Source organism: Panthera uncia, chromosome X (assembly GCF_023721935.1).
Source record: "Panthera uncia isolate 11264 chromosome X, Puncia_PCG_1.0, whole genome shotgun sequence".
NCBI lineage: Eukaryota > Metazoa > Chordata > Mammalia > Carnivora > Felidae > Panthera > Panthera uncia.
Genome location: NC_064817.1, coordinates 92960824 through 92980389, shown reverse-complemented (window position 1 = coordinate 92980389; position 19566 = coordinate 92960824). Strand labels below are relative to the sequence as shown.

Genomic DNA, 19566 nt, shown 5'->3' with positions numbered 1-19566 from the left:
TTCCGGGAGCCAGCCCCGTGTTTATGCTATAGTTTCAGAAGTCCCGGACACGGCCCTCCACACCCCATTGTGTCAGAAGCAGTCTGAATGAAGGACCGAAAGGGGGACAGGGCCATGTGGAGAGCACACAGCCAATGCAAGATCTCCGGCGTCCGTAGCCTGGTATCACAGTGACTAAACACACCCCTTCCTGAACACTCCTCCCCAGAGCCCGGCCCCGGAGAGCCCCCCACCATCTGTGCAGTCCACCCCCTTCATCAAAGCCTCCCCAGCCTTGCTCCGCTGCCACCCCAAGATCCACACTAGCTTCTAAAATGAGTTTGTGCCTCCGCTAGCCTTCATCATACACGTATTTTTATACACGTAACTGCGCCGGGTGATGTCTCCCCCTCCACATCTCAAACTTCACGAGCAAAGAGCCACGTTTCTTATCTCCGCTGCCTATTCAGTGCTGTAGCCACAATGTGTGCCAAATAAAGTTTTATTGCACTGAACTGTTTAACCTGGTCCTTTCTGCCTTGTTCTGTTGCTAATAATTCTAGGCTCTAAAGGAAAGGAAGTGCTTAAAGTTGAATTTAGAAATTTAACAAATTTTGCAGATGTGTTCACAAACTTCAGATAGAAGTTATTTTGGGGGGAGCTAACCTACTTTTTTTTTTAAAGCTGTTTTCCGGGCACCTGGGTGGTTCAGTCAGTTGAGCGTCCGACTCTTGATTTCCGCCCCTGGCCGTGGGATCAGGCCTGGGTCCGGCTCCACGCCGAGTGTGGAGCTTGCTTAAGATTCTCCCTTTTGTTCTCTGCCCCTCTCCCCCACCACTCACACCCTCTCTCTAAAGACAAAAACAGGGGCGCCTGGGTGGCTCAGTCGGTTGGGCGGCCGACTTCGGCTCAGGTCATGATCTCGCGGTCCGTGAGTTCAAGCCCCCCGTCGGGCTCTGTGCTGACCGCTCAGGGCCTGGAGCCTGCTTCGGATTCTGTGTCTCCCTCTCTCTGACCCTCCCCCATTCATGTTCTGTCTCTGTCTCAAAAATAAATAAATGTTAAAAAAAATTATAAAGACAAAAACAAACAAAAATGGTTGTTTTCTTATTGCTTCCTTAATTTTTTTTTTTATCGACGTATACTTTACATACAATGTTACAGTAGTTTCAGGTGTTGAGCCAACCTATTTTTTATCCCTGGGCATGATATCATTTTCCTTTTGAAAGGTAGACACCCATCATTCACACATTGCTGGTAGGAATGCAAACTGGTACAGCCACTCTAGAAAATAGTTTGGCAGTTTTTATAACACCAAATATGTAATTACCATATGACCCAGCAATTGCACTCTTGGGCATTTACTCCAGAGATACAAAAAGTTGTGTTCACATAAAAACCTGAGCATGAGAATTTATAGCAGTTTTATTCATAACTGCAAAAAATTAGAAACGATGGAGATATCCTTCAGGGAATAAATGTTTAAACAAACTGGCACCTCCATACCATGAAATTTAAAAAAATGAACTATTGGTACACAAAACAATTTGGAGGGACCTCAAGGGTATTATGCAGAGTTTAAAAAAAAAAGTCACCCTCAAACAGTCATATGCTCTAAGAGTCTATTCCAGTAACATTCTTTTTTTTTAATGTTTATTTATTGATTTTGAGAGAGAAAGAATGAGCGGGGGAGGGGCAGAGAGAGAGAGAGGGAAAGAGAATCTCAAGCAGGCTCCACGCTTTCAGCACAGAGCCGACATGGAGCTCGGTCTCACAAACCGTGAGATCATGAGCTGAGCCAAAACCAAGAGTTGGACGTCCAACCAACTGAGCCACCCAGGTGCCTCTATTCCAGTAACATTCTTGAAATGACAAAATTATAGAGATAGAGAACAGATTAGTAGTTGCCAGAGGTCAGAGACTTGGGGGAAAGTAATGCAGGGTGAGGGGGTGCAGAAAGGAGTAGGGTATGGCTATACAATGGCAACTCAGGGGATCCTTGTGGTTATGGAACTATTCTATATTTACACATGTGATAAAATTGCATAGGACTACACACACACACACACACACACACACACACACGGTTGCATGTGACACAGGTGAAATTTGAATTAGGTGGGTGGATTGTACCCACAGCAACTTTCTGGGTTTGATATTGCATTCTGGTTACAGACAGATAAACGGTACACTGGGATCTCCCTGTGCATTTTTTTTGCAACATCCTAGGGATCTACAATTTTTAAAGATATTTTTAGAAAGTAGACACCAAAAGCAGATGCATTTTCTACTGAAGCATACTGCCCCCCTCTTGGGTTTGTGAAAAGAATAGCAATAAAGAAGATGTGATTGTTGGGGCGCCTGGGTGGCTCAGTCGGTGAAGCGTCCGACTTCGGCTCAGGTCATGATCTCACGGTCCGTGAGTTTGAGCCCCACGTCGGGCTCTGTGCCGACAGCTCAGAGCCCGGAGCCTGCTTCAGATTCTGTGTCTCCCTCTCTCTCTGCCCCTCCCCTGTTCATGCTCTGTCTCTCTCTGTCTCAAAAATAAATAAACATTAAAAAAAATTTTTTTAAAAAGATGTGATTGTTGAATCACTGTGTTGTACACCTGAAGCTAATAGAACATTGTATTTTAATTATACCTCAATTAAAAACAATGATAAATAAAGCCAAAAAAACGTTGTTCTTTTTCAGTTTTGGTTTTTTGTTTGTTTTAAATGTTTATGTATTTATTTTGGGTGAGACAGAGTACAAATGGGGGAGGGGCAAGAGAGGGATGCAAAGAGAGAGACGGATACAGAGAGAGAGAGAGAGAGAGAGAGAGAGAGAGAGAGAGAGAGAATCCCAAGCAGACTGTATGTTGTCAGCACAAAGCCCGACGTGGGGCTCGAACTCACGAACCGTGAGATCGTGATGTGGGCCGAGATCAAGAGTCGGACGCTCGACTGACTGAGCCACCCAGGGGCCCCTCGGTTTCGGTTTTTAATTAGGTTAGAGCCCAGTGCTCTCCAAACAAAAGCGATCCATTCCTCCCCCGCAAGTCTCCTGCGCACACTCACCAGTAGTAGAGAGTATAGTTGGTGTCGGGACTTGTGTTCCTTCCAGGGAGCCAAGTACACTTCATGTAGCTCAGGTTGTGCCAAACGCATTGGAGCTCAGTCACAGCAGACTCAGGATCACCTGCAATATCCAGCCAAGGGTTTAGGCTCCTTCTTTCCCCGCCAGGCAAACCTGCCAATCCCTCTGGGGCATGGGGGACGGTGAGAGTGTCTTCCCAGAAAGCCAATCCCTAATCTCTCATGCCATTTTACCCACAAGGCACCCAGGATGGAGAAAACCCAAATCTGACTCGCTCAAAACTCTCTCTCTCACCTCCAGATACCGAGGAAATAGGTTTACCATCCCTGCGGGACCCTAACTTTGTAGCCCTAACTGGAGAGACAGTCTAAAGGTCAAATAGTGGGGCGCCTGGGTGGCGCAGTCGGTTGGGCGTCCGACTTCAGCCAGGTCACGATCTCGCGGTCCGTGAGTTCGAGCCCCGCGTCAGGCTCTGGGCTGATGGCTCGGAGCCTGGAGCCTGTTTCCGATTCTGTGTCTCCCTCTCTCTCTGCCCCTCCCCCGTTCATGCTCTGTCTCTCTCTGTCCCAAAAATAAATAAATGTTGAAAAAAATTAAAAAATTAAAAAAATAAAGGTCAAATAGTGTTTCAATCGTAGGAAGTGAGTACGGAATTCCTAAATGAAAGTGAAAATACAAACGACCCATATATACCTACCTGTCTTTCAAGAAAACAAGTCTACTGAGTCACCATCACCTTCCTGTCTTTTGACCCCTACTAACACATCTTGTTTTAAAGACTAAACAAGCATTCCTCCTGAAGCAACTTGGGGAAAAGTTAAGCATAACATCACTCTTGGTAGTTGTTGGCTGTGGATTATGACTTTACGAGCCCTATCGTCTTTATCATCTGAAATCTCGACCTTTATAAAGCGTTTGGAGTTAGGGCATCATGTCACCAAGTTAAACGCCTCTGTTTAAAATGCAAACTTGCTATCCCTGGGGATTCTTGAAGGGGTACTGGACTGAGCTGTCATCAACTGTTTTACTGGCACAGTACAATGTAGGCTTTTTCAGATTATTCCTTAAACTCCCAAAGAAATGAGAAAAGGGGAGCTAAGTCGTTTTAAACCATGTTCCCAGCCTCATGGCAGTACTGAATTTTATCCTTTTACAAAGAGGACTTCATATACTTTTGATAGGTGCAAGGCAGGGAGAGAGGATGGTCTGGAGACCGGGCCACATAGCGCTAAGGTCCGGTGGTGGGAGAGGGAACCCTCCAAACAAGGGGCAACGTGACATTAATAGATAGTACATACACAGGATTTGCTCTTGCCAGGCCCTACTCTAACTACCTCACCTCGAGTGACTTACATCAGCCTTTCAACGGTCCTGGCAGGAAGTACTGTCATCATCCCCATTTTACAGATGAGGAAAGTGAAGGCGGGAGGGGCTAAGTGACCTGCCGAAGGTCACACGGCTACTGGTTGGCAGAGCTGAGACTTCAACTTGGACATCTGCTCTCTGGCAGCCCTGCTCTTAATCAGTATACACCCCTCCCTCCGTGCGAGCCAAGAGCCAGAAGAATCTGGGTGATGGGCGGGAAGGGAACTGGGGGCCAATGACCGACCTGACTACGTGACAGCTGTGCCCAGGGCTGGTCTTGAACTGGAGCAGGGCCCGTGGGCCCCTTTTCCTTTTCTAACACCTTTCCCCAAATACGTCCCGTTTATCAAGCTAATCTTTCTAAAGAGGAAGACAGTATTTTGGCTTTTTCAAGGTACTGGACCTGTAATCTAAAGACCTAGGGCAACTCACTCAGTTCCCCTCTTCCTCATGGAATGGGTCCGGGTAACTTGCTCACATCACAAGACAAGCTGGGGCTCCTGGGTGACGCAGTCGGTTAAGCATCTGACTCGATTTCAGCCCAGGTCATGATCTCACGGTTGTGAGACTGAGCCCCGCTTCAGTCTCCACGCTGGGCATGGAAACTGCTTAAGATTCTCTCTCTCCCTCTCCCTCTGTTCCTCGCCTACTTGCAGGCTCGCTCTCCCTACCAAAAAAAAAAATTAAAAAAAAAACACAACAAGCTTATGAGGCTTAATTTAGGGGAGGGGTGTATATGTGTGTATATCACATTCCAAATTACTTATTTTTGAGAGGGGTGGGAGGGGCAGAGAGAGAGGGAGACAGAGGATCCAAAGCGAGCTCTGCGCTGACAGCAACGAGCCCAATGCAGGGCTCGAACTCACGAACCATGAGATCGTGGCCTGAGCCGAAGCCAGACGCTCAACTGACTGAGCCACCCAGACACACCCGTATTCCGAATTATTAAGTGCTGTGTAACTACCAGGCATTTACTCAAGTTGTGAGCACTTCAAAAGCAGGGACATTCTCATATTTATCATTGTGTTGTCAGCACCTAGCACAATGCCTGGAGCTTATCAGACTCAGCAAGTATCTGAAAATTGAATGAATTAATGAACACCGAACATGGGCATATGGATAATCCGGATTTATGCTCTAAATACCACCAAACAGTGCTTTCAGCTGTTACCTTCAGGGGGCGGGGTGCATTTTTCCACCAAAATGCTAGGATTGTCACTTTCATTGGTGCTACACTGGGATCCTACTTGCAGACAAATCCTCTCGTTCAGGGGCACTTCTTTTGAACGATGGGTTTCAGGAGCAATTTTCTAAGGTTAGGAAGTTTTAAAAAGGCGTTACTGTAGCAAATACACAGAAATACACTCAGCTAATAAAACATTGGCATGTTCAAATGTGTAAAAAAAAATGGAAAGTTACCGGATGGCATAAAACAGTGACTTTCAACCTGGGGTGATTTTGCTTCCCCCGCCACCCCCCCCCTCCGCCGAGGACTTTTGATAAAGTCTAAGAATATTTTTGGTCACCGGAACGTAGGAGGGGGCTGCCACTGGCGTCTAGTAGGCAGCGGCCAAGGATGCTGCTCAACATGGTACAAGGCACAGGACAGCCTTCCCTCCCCTTACGACAAAGAATTATCCCGCACCAAATCTCAGCAGTGCCACGGCTGAGAAACCCCAGTACAGATAAAAGACAATTTCCTACATTTTAAATGTACAAACATTATGACATTTACCTATAAACCTACTAGGCTAACACATCAACTGTCTAAAAGCAACTTTAAAGGAAACACAATAAGATGATCAATATTCCATTCTTAACCAGATGCAGTATCATGATCAAGATCAAGGTGAAAAACTGCTTTAAGAATCCAGTGACCCTGGTCACCTCTGAGGGCAGGAAGTAAAGGAGGGCCTGGGGACCACAGAGAGATTTTTCATTAAACATCTTCCTGCACTGTTTGGCCATTTTTAAAAAATCTTATTTATTTTTGAGAGAGAGGCAGAGACAGAGACAGAGCGTGAGCGGGGGAGGGGCAGAGAGAGAGGGAGACCCAGAATCCGAAACAGGCTCCAGGCTCCGAGCGGTCAGCACAGAGCCAGACACGGAGCACGAACCCACAGACCGCGAGATCATGACCTGAGCCGAAGTCGGACGTTTAACCGACTGAGCCACCCCGGTGCCCCATGTCTGACCATTGTGACTACCTCACACCCGCACAGAAATGTCAAGGGTTGTTCAGAGAACCACACCCTCATTCTGAAGAGTAGATGACCGTTCCTGACAGCATACAGATATAAATCACAAGTCTGGTGGTTAGGATTTAGAATGAGGAGATTAGAGGGCTCTTTAGGAAATTAACATTTCCCAAACTGACAGAGTTGGAATAATTCTGAAGCTGCTTTTAATCAGGGCTCCAAGGAGCTTCCTGTTTTGCAATAGTTTCTGACTCAAGTTGGAGATAGCACTTCCTTTCATATACGTGCTGCCGGCCCTGAAGTGAAAACCTTGTCACGGCTGCCTCTGTCTGCCATCCTAAAGAGCTGCTCTGCCATTTCAGAGGCCGGCTGCCAGCTGAGTGTAAGGACAACTGTGAGATGCCCCCGAAAGCAAGACGTTAAGGGTGCCCTCTGAGAGGGAGCTGGTAAATCAACAATTAATGAATCACAGCAAAGACAGGAAAAACATCACATCAGAGACTGAAGGGCTTTAGGCCCAGGCACAACAGCACCCTGAAAAGGGACTTACCTGGTCAGCCCTGAGGAAACAAAGAAAAAGAAAGGTGTGTGAGCAACCTTCTGGCCGGCAGAAGGTTCTGGGGGGGGGGGGGGGATCTAGCTCCACGGACACTATTTCTGGGCCACCGGCAAAGCTCTGCCTTTCTGCAGTGGGACCTCCAGCCGCTCTTAGCCAAATACATTTTCACAACTCATTTCTGATCCTTCACAAGAAACCGACTCACCATTTGGCTTTCTGTGGCGGTGCTGCCTACAGGGATGGAACACGCTGGTTATGCCAGCACAAAGCTTTCTGGAATTTTTTTTTTTTTTCCCCCGAGAGCTCTCACGGCAAAGGAAGGAATCGGCCCTCGAGAGTGGACTGCGTGCCGAGGAGGTGAGGGCTCTCGGCCCGTGAAAGCGGAGACCGGCCCCGGGACCGTGGGCAGGGAGGCGTGAAGGCCCCGGGATGCAAATGTCACCCACCTCCCAGTCTCACCAAGCACCAGTCCCATGTAGCTCGAGGTAAGTTAATATGCAATTGGCAGGAAAGAAGTAGAAATCCCAACTGTCAACGACCGCCAAGTCCAGCACACCTTTATCAGACAAGGAACTAAACCCCTTCCAGCAGATCTTGATGAGGTACGTGCGATGGCTCCCACGTGACTTTCGGCCAGCTGCGGTGACTCATTCCACGGGTAGCTGCTGTATGACACGAGGCTCCACCCCTCAGGGAATCTGGGCTCCTTTGAAAATGTATCAAAATCCAAGGCCAGAGTCCTGAAGTGATCCCTCCCCCTCAGGACCAACGTTCATTTGGCCGGATCACACCTTTCCCAATTCCAGATTCCTTTCTCAGTAGGAAAAGCGCGCCGGCCTCGGCTTTTGCCTCTCTGGATGCCTGGATGGCACAACAGCTCTTTAATTTATTCACCTAGTGAGACTTGCCTATCTCTTGGTGATGAAAGATACCTAATCTGATGCCAAAGCACATAAATCAACGTTCTTTTAACAACAACCAGCCAAAAAAACAAAAACAAAACCTGATGCCAGATCCTTCTTCGACTCACCAGACTGGGAAACTAGGAGATATTGCTACAACAATGGTGGAGGGCAGCCACTTAAAACTAATCTTGTATTTAAAAAAAAAAAAAAATCGTGTATGAATCCCTGTCTCTTGTGTTCATGGCCCTCCAATCTGAAGACTGAAAGTGACCTCAAGGGTTTATCTCATTTAGCAACGTAAGACCTCTAGACGGTCTCACAAGCCCCCCTAACATGTACAAACTATCCTAAAGCCACTACTGCGATCTGCTTCAAAGCGTATACCAGACAATCTGATGATCTTAATGCTTTGTCCAAAGGATGGGAAGGGGAAAGGGAAACCACTCCTGCCATTCGTTCTCAGCCTCAGGACCGAAAAACTTCAAAAGGTCACATGGGAAATCTCCCATCATTGATTAGAAGAGATAATCCGTGTTTCTCACAACTGTGGCACTGACAGCACCAACGGTCAGAGGTCAGGTGGCTGGAATATAAATGAGCAGGCCTCAGGCAGAGGTCACTCTTCATGGTTTCCATCTGGTCTCCCCAGGGGCAAAATGGAGGGTGATGTTAGGTTGAACCATATGACCTATAAAAGCAACAATTTCATGTGATTCGACGTAACAAGAAAAAGAAGAGGAAAAAGGGACGATTATGGAACATGAGCTCGGGGCCCGGTGCATTGCGAACATCCTCTCCTCTAACGCACGCGCCGCTGACGTCGGGTGGGTCCCACCCCGGCATTTTACAAACAAGGAAATGAAGGCTCGGGGAGGTTAAGTGACCTGCCCAGGGTCACACGCCTTGACAGGGGAAGAGACACACCGTCAAACCCAATCCTCTCTGATTCCACTGCCTCCTACGGTCGCTTGCAAGTGTCAGTTTCTGTATCTCTCCTGTGGAGTCGGCCCCATTTCCAGGCTACGATACCACCGTGTCTACCCGACCGACCCTCGAGCGTGCTTGGCTGGCTAACGAACGTGGACCTGTTAGAAGAAAAGGTGACCTCTCCTCGTTTTCAATGCGATACTTAGGCGAAGCCCTTAAATAAGGTCTCTTCTGTGATTTCGCAGGGGCTGAAGTACTGAGAGTTGCCCCTAAGAATCCAAATGCCTGATGGCCCCTCCTTAGGAACAAGAGGAAGCAGACAGAGCAGAAGGGGAACTCAACTCCTGAGCTCAACTTCTGCATTGAGGGCATCTCCTTTTTGTCGGCTTGCTTTTTTTTTTTTTCTTTCTCTTTTTTCATTGAAGTATAGTTGACGTACTAGTTTCAGGTACGCAAAACAGGGATGCGACGTTTATGTCCCTTACTCAGCGGTCCCCCTGACGGTAGGTCTGGTCACCATCTGTCACCGCACAAACTTCTTGGAATATTGTTGGCTGTCTTCCCGACGCCGTGGTCTTTGCCGTCATGGCTTACTTATTTTATAACTGAAAGCTTGTACGGCTTAATCCCCTACACCTACTTTGCCCATTCGTCCCCTGCAACCATCAGCTTGTCCTCTGTGCCCGTGAATCGGTTTCTGTCTTGTTTTGTGTGTTCGTTTGGTTTTTTTCGAGTCCACGTGAGTGGAATCACAGAGTATTTGTCTTTGGCCCATCGGCGTTGTCACGGATGGCAACATTTCGTTCTGTTTTATGGCCGAGTCACATGATGCTGTATAAATATACCACATCTTCTTCATCACTTCATCTTCCCTACCGTGACCATTGTGAGTAATGCTGCAATAAACGTAGGGGTGCACCGGGGCGCCTGGGTGGCTCGGTCGGTGAATCGTCCGACTTCGGCTCAGGTCATGATCTCACGGTCCGTGGGTTCGAGCCCCGCGTCGGGCTCTGGGCTGACGGCTCGGAGCCTGGAGCCTGGAGCCTGTTTCGGATTCTGTGTCTCCCTCTCTCTCTGCTCCTCCCCTGTTCATGCTCTGTCTCTCTCTGTCTCAAAAATAAATAAACGTTAAAAAAAAACCAAAAAAAACGTAGGGGTGCATATATCTTTTTGAATTAGTGTCTCCATTTTCTTCAGATGAATACCCAGAAGTGGAACTGCTGGACCATAGGGCAGTTCTCTTTTTAATTTCTTGAGGAACCTCCATATTGTTTTCCAGAACTTACAGTCCCACCAACAGTGCAGGAGGGTTCCCTTCTCTCCACATGGTCACCAACACTTGATATTTCTGGTCCTTTTTTTTTTTTTTTTTTTAAGATTTTGTCTTTAAGTAATCGCTACACCCAATGTGGGGCTCAAACTTAGAACCCTGAGATCAAGAGTCGCATGCTCTACTGACTGAGCCAGCCAGGCACCCAGATATTTCTTGTCCTTTTGATACTAGCCATCCTGACAAGTATGAAGCAATAGATCTAATTGTGGTTTTGATTTGCATTCCCTGACGATGAGTGATGTTGAGCATCTTTTCATGTGTCTGTCGGCCATCTGGATGTCTTCTTTGGAAAAAATGTCTATTCGGGTCTAGAGGACCTCTTTTTTTTTAATGTTAGAGTGTGTGTGTAAGTGGGGGAGAGGGACAGAGGGACAGACGGAGAGAATCCCAGTCAGGCTCCGTGCTCAGCATGGAGTCCGTCCTGGGGCTCGAGCCCATGACCCTGGGAACATGACCTGAGCTGAAATCAAGAGTGGGACGTTCATCCGACTGAGCCACCCAGAGGACCTCTTAAAATGCAAATATTTCTGGGGTGCCTGGGTGGCTCAGTCGGTTAAGCATCCGATTCTGGATTTCGGCTCCGGTCATGATCTCAGGGTCACGATCTCACAGTCTTGAGGTGGAGCCCCACGTCAGGCTCCACGCGAGGCATGGAGCCTGCTTAAAGACTTTCCTCTCTCTCTAAAAAAAAAAAAAAAAAAAAAAAAAAAAAGCAAATACCCTGAGTAGCCTCAATTCTCTATCAATGGACACCTAACCCGTAATTAACACCCCAGCAGAAAAGGGGGAAGAAAGGCAGATTAGTAAGTTTCCCTCAAGAGGAAGAGCCTGTTTCATCCTTGCTTTATTAAGCTTTCACATACATGATTTTCCGTGTCCCAGAAAGCCAGAGAAGAGAGTAGAGCCACACTTTTACACAGCAGGAAACTAAGGCTCAGAGAGGTTCAAGAACTTACCCCAGGCCACAGGGATCGCTGAGTGGCCACCAACTAGAGCCTAGTTCTCCTGACTCCCTCTGCTGCCAGGCTGCATGAACATGATGATTCCACGGTTCGCTGATCCAAAGCACTGTCACTAGTAACAACTTCTCCCGTTCAGCCTTCTCATAGTCCCTGACAAATTCAACCCCAACCACCCCTGACCTCTCCCCTCACTGAAAGAAGGTATAAAGATACAAAATAGTTTTGAACAGCTGATCTGATGCTTTGAAGAATCTGTCAGTTAGAAGGGGCTACAAGACGATAGGGCCCAAGAGAAAATTCCACTGGACAAGACTACTGTAAAGAATCTGAAAATTATCCAATCTTGTTAACAAAAATTCACTTATATCAGTTGACTACATCTGACTGGAAAGGCTGAAAGTTCCCCTCATTTTTCCTCAGGCATCGGGAAACCTAGCCAACCCTATCTGCCACTGATGTCTCAGTTTTTCACTTTCCATATGGCCGATTACTTTTGTGTCACATAGTTCTTACATACCTGCGTGCATGTCATTAGCAAGACGGTAAATGTGAAAACTCCCTGAGAAACTGGAAGTGTTCTATACATGCAGGCAGGAACACAGGAAGAAATGCTAACACCATGATTTGTTGAGAGCCCAGTAGATAAAGATACCTAGTATTCCCTAACAGAGTATCTCATTGCATTTCATTATCAAATAATGAGCCAACATTTTCAAATGTTCAAATGCTCGATTTTTTTCAACAGTCATTTTCCCAGGTAAAATTTAGACGCAACCCAAGACAAAATTCCCACTTCGAAGTGAGGTTAGAATTCAGTTTATTCTTGGCTCCGGTTCAAAGTGTTCACTTTGCCTCATCAATGCAATACCTTCCAGAAAACTTACCTTATCCTGTTTGTTGTCAAAATGACTAAAATACCGTAAGGTGCAATTCGGGCTGGTTCCCTCAGGAGGGTCCCATGTCCAGATGACCGTGCAGAGGTTTTCAACAGAAACGCTCAAATTTGTCACAGGCGGCTGAGTTTCTGTTCAAATGAAGCACAAGGAGTACATTTATCAGCACTGGCCAGGGTTTTTAGTGGGTCATTTGATCCATTCCTCCAAGTCCTAGAGGCCAAGAATAGGACGACTGAGAGAACAACAGCTCCCGGGTATCGAGCCAGGCACCGTTCTAAGTCCTCTCCACATACTAATGCACCGAATCCTCACGACCACCTTACGAGACAGGGACGAGGAGCCTCATCTTGAAGATGAAGTGACCGAGGTCAAGGACACTGAGTCACTTGCCCCATGTCCCCTAGCTCATCAATGGCAGAGCTGGGATACAACCCAGGAAGTGTGGCTCCGGGGCCACGTTCTTAACTACTTGCTTTAGTGTGGACACAGGGAAGAGTGCAGCCTGAAATTTCTGTTTTCCTCCCGCAGGAATTCAGGGCTCCCTCTGCTCGGGATCTACAGCTCACTCGGTGCAGACACGTCAATCTCGGCAGCTCCGCGGGTGGGTCTCAGCAGCGTGTCTTTAATCGTGCTTGCTAACGTGACCCGGGAACTGTGTTTTATAACTTTTCCAAAGAAGTACCGAGAAAGATTTAACAGTGCCTGTCATTCCTCTGAGGTCTGACACTAAACAGCTGGGACTGTAGCTCTGACTAATCTGAAGAGGGAAGAAGAGAGGGAAACTGAACCAGTGTCTTAAAAATGTGTTTCATTTGGAGAAAACCCACCACTGCCTCCACCAAATACTTAGTGACCCTATCGTTTTGGACCCAGCTCTATCACCAGGGAAAAGAGTTTTAAAGCTTCTGCCAAAAACGGGGAAAGACACAGAGTGGGGCAAAGGAAACACCATTTCAAACTTTGCCGAGAGCTTCTGAGACCAGGACTACCAAAATCATCCCCCGGGAACCGGATGACAGAACCTCTCTTCTACCTTTGCCACTTTTCTATAAATTGAAAATTGTTCCAAAATAAAGTTTATTAAACTCATTAAAGAAAAAACAATCCCGGGGTGGGTGGATGGCTCAGTCAGTTAAGCGTCTTAGCTTCAGCTCAGGTCATGATCTCCCGGTTCGTGGGCGCGAGCCCCGCATCGGGCTCCGCTCCGCACTGGTGGCGAAGAGTCTGCGTGGGATTCTCTCTCTCCCTCTCTCTCTCTGCCCCTTCCCCACTTGCACTCGCGTGCGTTCTCTCTCTCACACACACAAAATAAAATAAACCTTTAAAAAATAATAAAACAAATAAAGAAATGAATCCTCCCAAATTGCCCCAAGTTGCAAACTCAGTCCTTATTGATTGCTTACGGGACACCGTTGTCTTTAATTTACCCATCCACAGAGCTCTATTTTATACTCTATGCCAACACGCTGGAGTGCACTGGGCCTCTTACATAATCCGTAAATACTTTATGCCATCACCTTCCTCTTCAACTGAACAAAAGATTCCTTTGGTCCCCAAACATCAGCCCCACAGGCACTACGTAGCTGGCATTTCCCCAAAGGCTCTGGACTCTGGATATTCATTCCCTCTCCCGACTCTTCTACCATCAGTGTTTCCCGCAAGGGTGACCAAAAGGCCCAAGTGTGGGGACGCGCAGCCCGCGGCAGGACCAGCGGAGGCAGAAAATTCCCGCTGCACTGAGTTAAAACCCAGCTAGCGTCCGGAAGCATCGACGGCTCAGGCAACAGTGCTGACGTCGGGATTCTAAGCAACTACCGGCGTGTACGGCGGTTTCATTTTGGCCTTTCTAACGCCACATCAGCACCCGTGAAGACAAATCATTTCTCAGCTCTAGAGCCTCTAATAAGAACTCCGTTCCTCCCGAAGACTACGATCTACTCTAGGCTTATCTGCTGTATTCCGCACTTTCCAGAAACACCCGGCAGAAAACTTCCTGACGCCCTACCTTCCTACTCCCACGCAAACATTAAAGCCCCGGTAATAAAAAAAATATTACCTATTTATGGTAATGTAATAAATCACGCCTCAATTTTCAAGGCAATTTAAGACCTTTTAGAATCTATTTTCGGGGGTGCCTGGGTGGCTCAGTTGGTTAAGCGCCCGACTCGTGGTTTTGGCTCAGGTCATGATCTTGTGGTTTCGTGGGTTCGAGCCCCGCATCGGGCTCTGCACTGGCAGCACGGACCCTGCTGGGGATTCTCTGTCTCCCTCTCTCTCTGCCTCTACCCGACTCGTGCTGTCTCTCTCAAAATAAATCAATAAACTTTTTTAAAAAATCTGTTTTTTAACCTCGGTATTTTAATAGAACAATAGCCTGCACTATTTCCAATCTCTCAGATGGGTTTATTTTTCCCCCCATCTGTTAAGTGTCCTTTAGTCAAATTTTCTAATTGGTTTGCATTTTAGGCTACTTGTGGCTATCTGCCATCCCTTTTTTTCTCCCTAATGGTTCCTTCCATTTCTCTTGAGGTTTTTCCACTTCCTATACTTTAAAAATACACACACACACACACACACACACACACACACACACACTCTCTCTCAGTCATCCTGAAACTTAAAATACAATCTCCAAACATTTAAATATACATGGATACATGTGTATGTAGGTATAACACACGGAGATACGTACGTAAATAACTGGTGACTGTACTTCTCGTACAGATCTCTAATAGCTCCTCATATGTAAGACATGATATAATTTCAGTACAGCATAGGATTATGAGCATGGACTCTGGAGCCAGACTGCCTGAGTTCCCATCCCAGCTCTGCTACAGACTGGCTGGCAAGTTCCTTACCCTCTCTGTGCTCCAGGTTTCTTACCTATAGCATGAGGATGATCAAGAATGACCTATCACAAAAGGGCGATTTTGAGGATGAAATGAGTTAATACAGATAAAATGCTCAGAACGGAGCCTGGCACAGAGCAAGTGTTATATAAACGTCAGCAATCTACTTGCTCTCTTTTTGAAGAAACAAAACAGTTCTAAACAGGTGCTTTGGGGGGCGCCTGGGTGGCTCAGTTGGTTAAGTGTCCGACTCTTGATTTCAGCTCAGGTCATGATCCCGGGGTCGTGGGATCGAGCCCCGCGGGCTCCACAATGAGCGTGGAGCCTGCTTAAGATTCATTCTCCTTCCCTGTGGCCCTCTCCCCCCACTCATGCTCTCTCTCTCTCTCTCTCTTTAAAATAAAATAAAATAAAATAAAATAAAATAGCTGCTTTGGGGGGCGCCTGGGTGGCTCACTCGGTTAAGCATCTCACTTCGGCTCAGGTCATGATCTCGTGGTTCGTGAGTTGGAGCCCCGCGTCAGGCTCTGTGCTGACAGCTCAGAGCCTGGAGCCTGCTTCAGATTCCGTGTCTCCCTCTCTCTCTCTGCCCCTCCCCTGCTCACACTCTGTCTCTCTCTTTCAAAAATGATTAAACTTAAAAAAAAAAAAATAGTTGCTTTGGCTGTCTGTGAAAGGGATACGTGCCCACCGCCTGTAAGACAGAACGGGCATTTAATTCCAACCATTCCTCAGAGGTTGATCCCTGGCTTCAGAAAGGGGAATGGGAAGGAGGGACTCAAGTAGCTACCCCCAACTAAACTTCAACCCTCAAGAGAGTCTGTACGGTCACCTCGCACAAGATTCCATTCTACTTAGAAACTGAGACGGTCAATGCTCTAATAGGGCATGTTGCTTAGATAATAGTTTTTGCTCTCTCCTATTCAATCACAGGAGATGGCAGAGGCCTGCATGTTTCGGGAAAAGTTAAGGAAATCACAACAGTCATATATGAGTCACCGCCTCCTTCCCTTACATCTACTCAGTCATCAACGTCTGTCCATTTTCTCTTGCAACATCTCTTTTAATCATCCCAATCATACCAATGTGCTCTTCTGGGCCTGCGAGACAGGCTGACACCAGTAAGTCATGGCCCTGGACAGGAGGCATTCACCACACATCTTTCTTTCTTTCTTTTTGTTTAAATCTTACTTATTTTGAGAGCGAGAGACAGAGACAGAGAGAGAGAGAGCGCATGAGCAGGGGAGGAGCAGAGAGAAGGAGAGAGCAAATCCCGAGCAGGCTTCGTGCTGTCAGCACAGAGCCCGACACGGGGCTCGAACTTGCAAACTGTGAGATCATGACCTGAGCCGAAATCAAGGGTCAGACGCTTAACCGACTGAACCACACAGGCGCCCCCACAACACATCTTTCTAGTGGACAACTTCAACCCTAGAGTCCTGCCCAGCTTTACACTCCAGCGAGTCCTGTCACCCGGTCAAGTCTCCCTGCTTGCTTCTCCTCTGGTGTCATTTCCCTCACGCTGTGCCCCACTCCAGGCCCTCATGGGCAAATGAAACTCTTCTGCCTGGACTGACTCTGCCAACACACCCTCCTGCCAAGCCGGGCTGCTTGCTGCCCACAAGGGAGCACCGTCTCACCCTCATTTCTGGGTCTCTCCTCTGGCTATTCTGCCCTGACTGGGAAGAACTTCTCCACCTACTCAAATTCCACCCATCCTGAAGGTCTAGCTCAAGTTTTACCTCTTCCCCACAACTACCAGTCCTCACAGCTTCCCCTCTTCTGAACGCCTACAGTGTTTATTATTTGGACCACACGGTCTGGCAATTAGAAAGCGAGTCTCCAATATACGATCAATCACTTCAAAGCAAATGACCTGTCCATCTGTTCATGGGTCCCAACCAATCCTACCTGCTACTCTGGGAGGTGGCCAGCTCCTCTCCCAGCCAAGGACTCCCCTCCCTTCTACAGAGGGAGGCAATGAATACAGGGGTCAGGGCATGACCTCTGGAGTCAGGCTGCCCAGATTGGACGCCTAGCTCCACTCTACCACCCACAAGACTTGGAGCAAGACTCTTAGCCTCACTGTGCCCAGCTACCTTATATCCAAAATGGAACTAACGGCAACACCTATAGGATAGGTTTTGTGTAAAGATTAAATGAAACAACACAAATGGAAGACTCAGAACGCCGCCTGGCATAAAGAATATTAAACACTATATAAATGCTAGTTGTTGTTATTAAGACATGCCAGCATGTGGACTAAGCAGACTAAATTAAGCTTGTAACCTAATCATTTTATGAACACAGAAGATTAGAGCTGGAAGAGCCCTTAGAACTTACAGGTGAGGCACCTGGGTGGCTCAGTTGGTTGAGCGTCCAACTCTTTTAAAAAAAAAGCTTTTTAATGTTTATTTATTCTTGAGAGAGACAGAGACAGAGACAGAGTGTGAGCAGGGGTGGGACAGAGAGAGAGGGAGACACAGAATCCAATGCAGGCTCCAGGCTCTGAGCTGCCAGCACAGAGCCCGACACGGAGCTCGAACCCACGAACCATGAGATCATGGCCTGAGCCGAAGTCAGATGCTTAACTGACTGAGCCACCCAGGCACCCTGAGCGTCTGACTCTTGATACTGGCCCAGGCTGCGATCTCATGGTTCATGCGATTGAGCCCTGTGTCGAGCTCTGAGTTAACAGCCACGGAGCCTGCTTGGGATTCTCTCTCTCTCTCTCTCTCTCTCTCTCTCTCGACCCCTCCCCCGCACTCTGTCTCTCTCTCAAAATAAATAAACATTAAAAAAAAAAAAGAACTTACAGATGAGAAAACTGCCACACAAGAAAAGGGAAATGATGAACCCAGAGTCCCACAGCTGAGAGATGTCAGACCACTAAAACTCAAGTCCCCTCCTTCTTTTTTTCTTCACCGTATCTCATTGAAATTTTATCAATATTTCTTTTTCTTTTTTTTTTAAGTCATCTCTATACCCAGCATGGGGCTTGAACTCACAACCCTGAGATCAAGAGTCACATGCTCCACTGATGGAGCCCAGCCAGAGGCCCCGCAATTTTATCAATATTTCTAATGGGAAAAAAGTTTCTGTATTCTAAGTAACCAAAGTTACCAAAGAACTGCTGAGACAAAACTGATTAAGTTGGGGGTTGCCGGTATTGCCTAGAAGGCCAGCTGTTGTTTCAGGTGCGTGTGGGAGGCCGCAGGAGGCAGGGTGTTGGAGCAGGACCATGAACATCAGGAGACTAAGGAGACAGGTGACCCTAAATAAGTCCCTTGCCTTCTCTGGATTTCATTTCCCCACAGGATATGGGAATCCGATGTTCCCAACTGAACTACACTCCACGGTTGTCCGCTAACCTCCAGAGCTCGGCCCAGTGCTAAACAAGGCAGACGCTTGAATAATTATTAACCGAAAACTTCCAACCTGCCTCCGGCCTCCGCTTTAAATGCCACCTTTTCAAGTAAGGCCTTCCCACTTCACCTTGTTTATAATGGCAAACCCCTTCTCCGCTTCGTTTTTCTTCATTGTACTCAGCGCCGTCCCACACACCTGATATGTTACTTTTCCCTCCTCTCTGACTCTGCCAAGAGCCTAGAAGCTGTACAGGGCAGGGGCTGGCTCCGTCTATTTCACTCACCGCTGCATCCGCAGCCCCGAGAACCCTGGCACGGAGCTGAGTGCATACGTTTTGTTGACTGAATCAATAAGGGGCATCAAGATTTCCTAATCAACGTTTCAACTTGGGTTTCAAAGCACAACACACTGATGGAAATGCAATCAGCAAATTGTGGGTGTTTGTGTCAATATGGTAATAAGACCTCTCCGATGTGGTCACCCAACGCGCCCAGGAGGCCGCTCAAGCCAGGAGCTGTCCGTGAAAAAGTCATCAGCCCCCAGCTTTCCACAGTGTAACCCCGCCGGGCCGATTAACGAAAAGTTGCCACACGGGGTGAGGGCTACATGCGACCCCTCTGTAGTATCTCTGCAACTCGTCTGTAAGCCGACAATCGTTTCCAAACGTAAAGGTTAGTAAAGAAAACAAAAAGGCATCCACCCGGATGCTGCTCCCGGTTTCCCAACGGATTTCTTGAACGCCGGGGAGGCGGGGGCCCTCGCGTCTTTCTTCTACGAGGACCGGGGTCTCCAGGAGTTCCCTTCAACTCCCACCGCCTCACTCACAAGGAGCCCCGGCGCGACCCCGGCTCGCCCCGGCCTCGGTCGCCGTCCGCGCGGCTTCCTGGCCCCTCATCCCCTCCCGGACGACCTCGCGGGTCCTGACCCGCCGCCCTCCGACGCCGCGGGCATGTTTCCGTCCGGCGCCCGGGCGCCGGGCTCTTCCCGACGGCGCGAGGGAAGTACGGCGGCGAGTCGTCGTCCTGCCCCGCCGCCGCCGCCGCCACCGCCTGCGACCCGGGAACGCCCCCGTCGCTCCCGGGTCCCCAACCTCAAACCGGGCGCCGGAGGCTGCGGTCGCCGGGCGTCGTGAGGACCGCCCCCCCC

The 19566-nt window shown here is 48.1% G+C and overlaps 1 protein-coding gene across 3 annotated transcripts in view; it reads right to left on the bottom strand.

Moving 5' to 3' along the window:
* Positions 1-19566, bottom strand: part of IL13RA1 (interleukin 13 receptor subunit alpha 1) — a 68894-nt gene that overhangs the window by 39664 nt on the left and 9664 nt on the right. For all 3 annotated transcript variants that reach the window (XM_049644763.1, XM_049644762.1, XM_049644761.1), the window contains exons 2-4: positions 12191-12330; positions 5594-5732; positions 3039-3159 (exon numbers count right to left, since the gene is read on the bottom strand). In XM_049644763.1, the coding sequence (XP_049500720.1) occupies positions 3039-3159; positions 5594-5732; positions 12191-12330 (400 nt within the window). The remainder of the gene's footprint in view (positions 1-3038; positions 3160-5593; positions 5733-12190; positions 12331-19566) is intronic.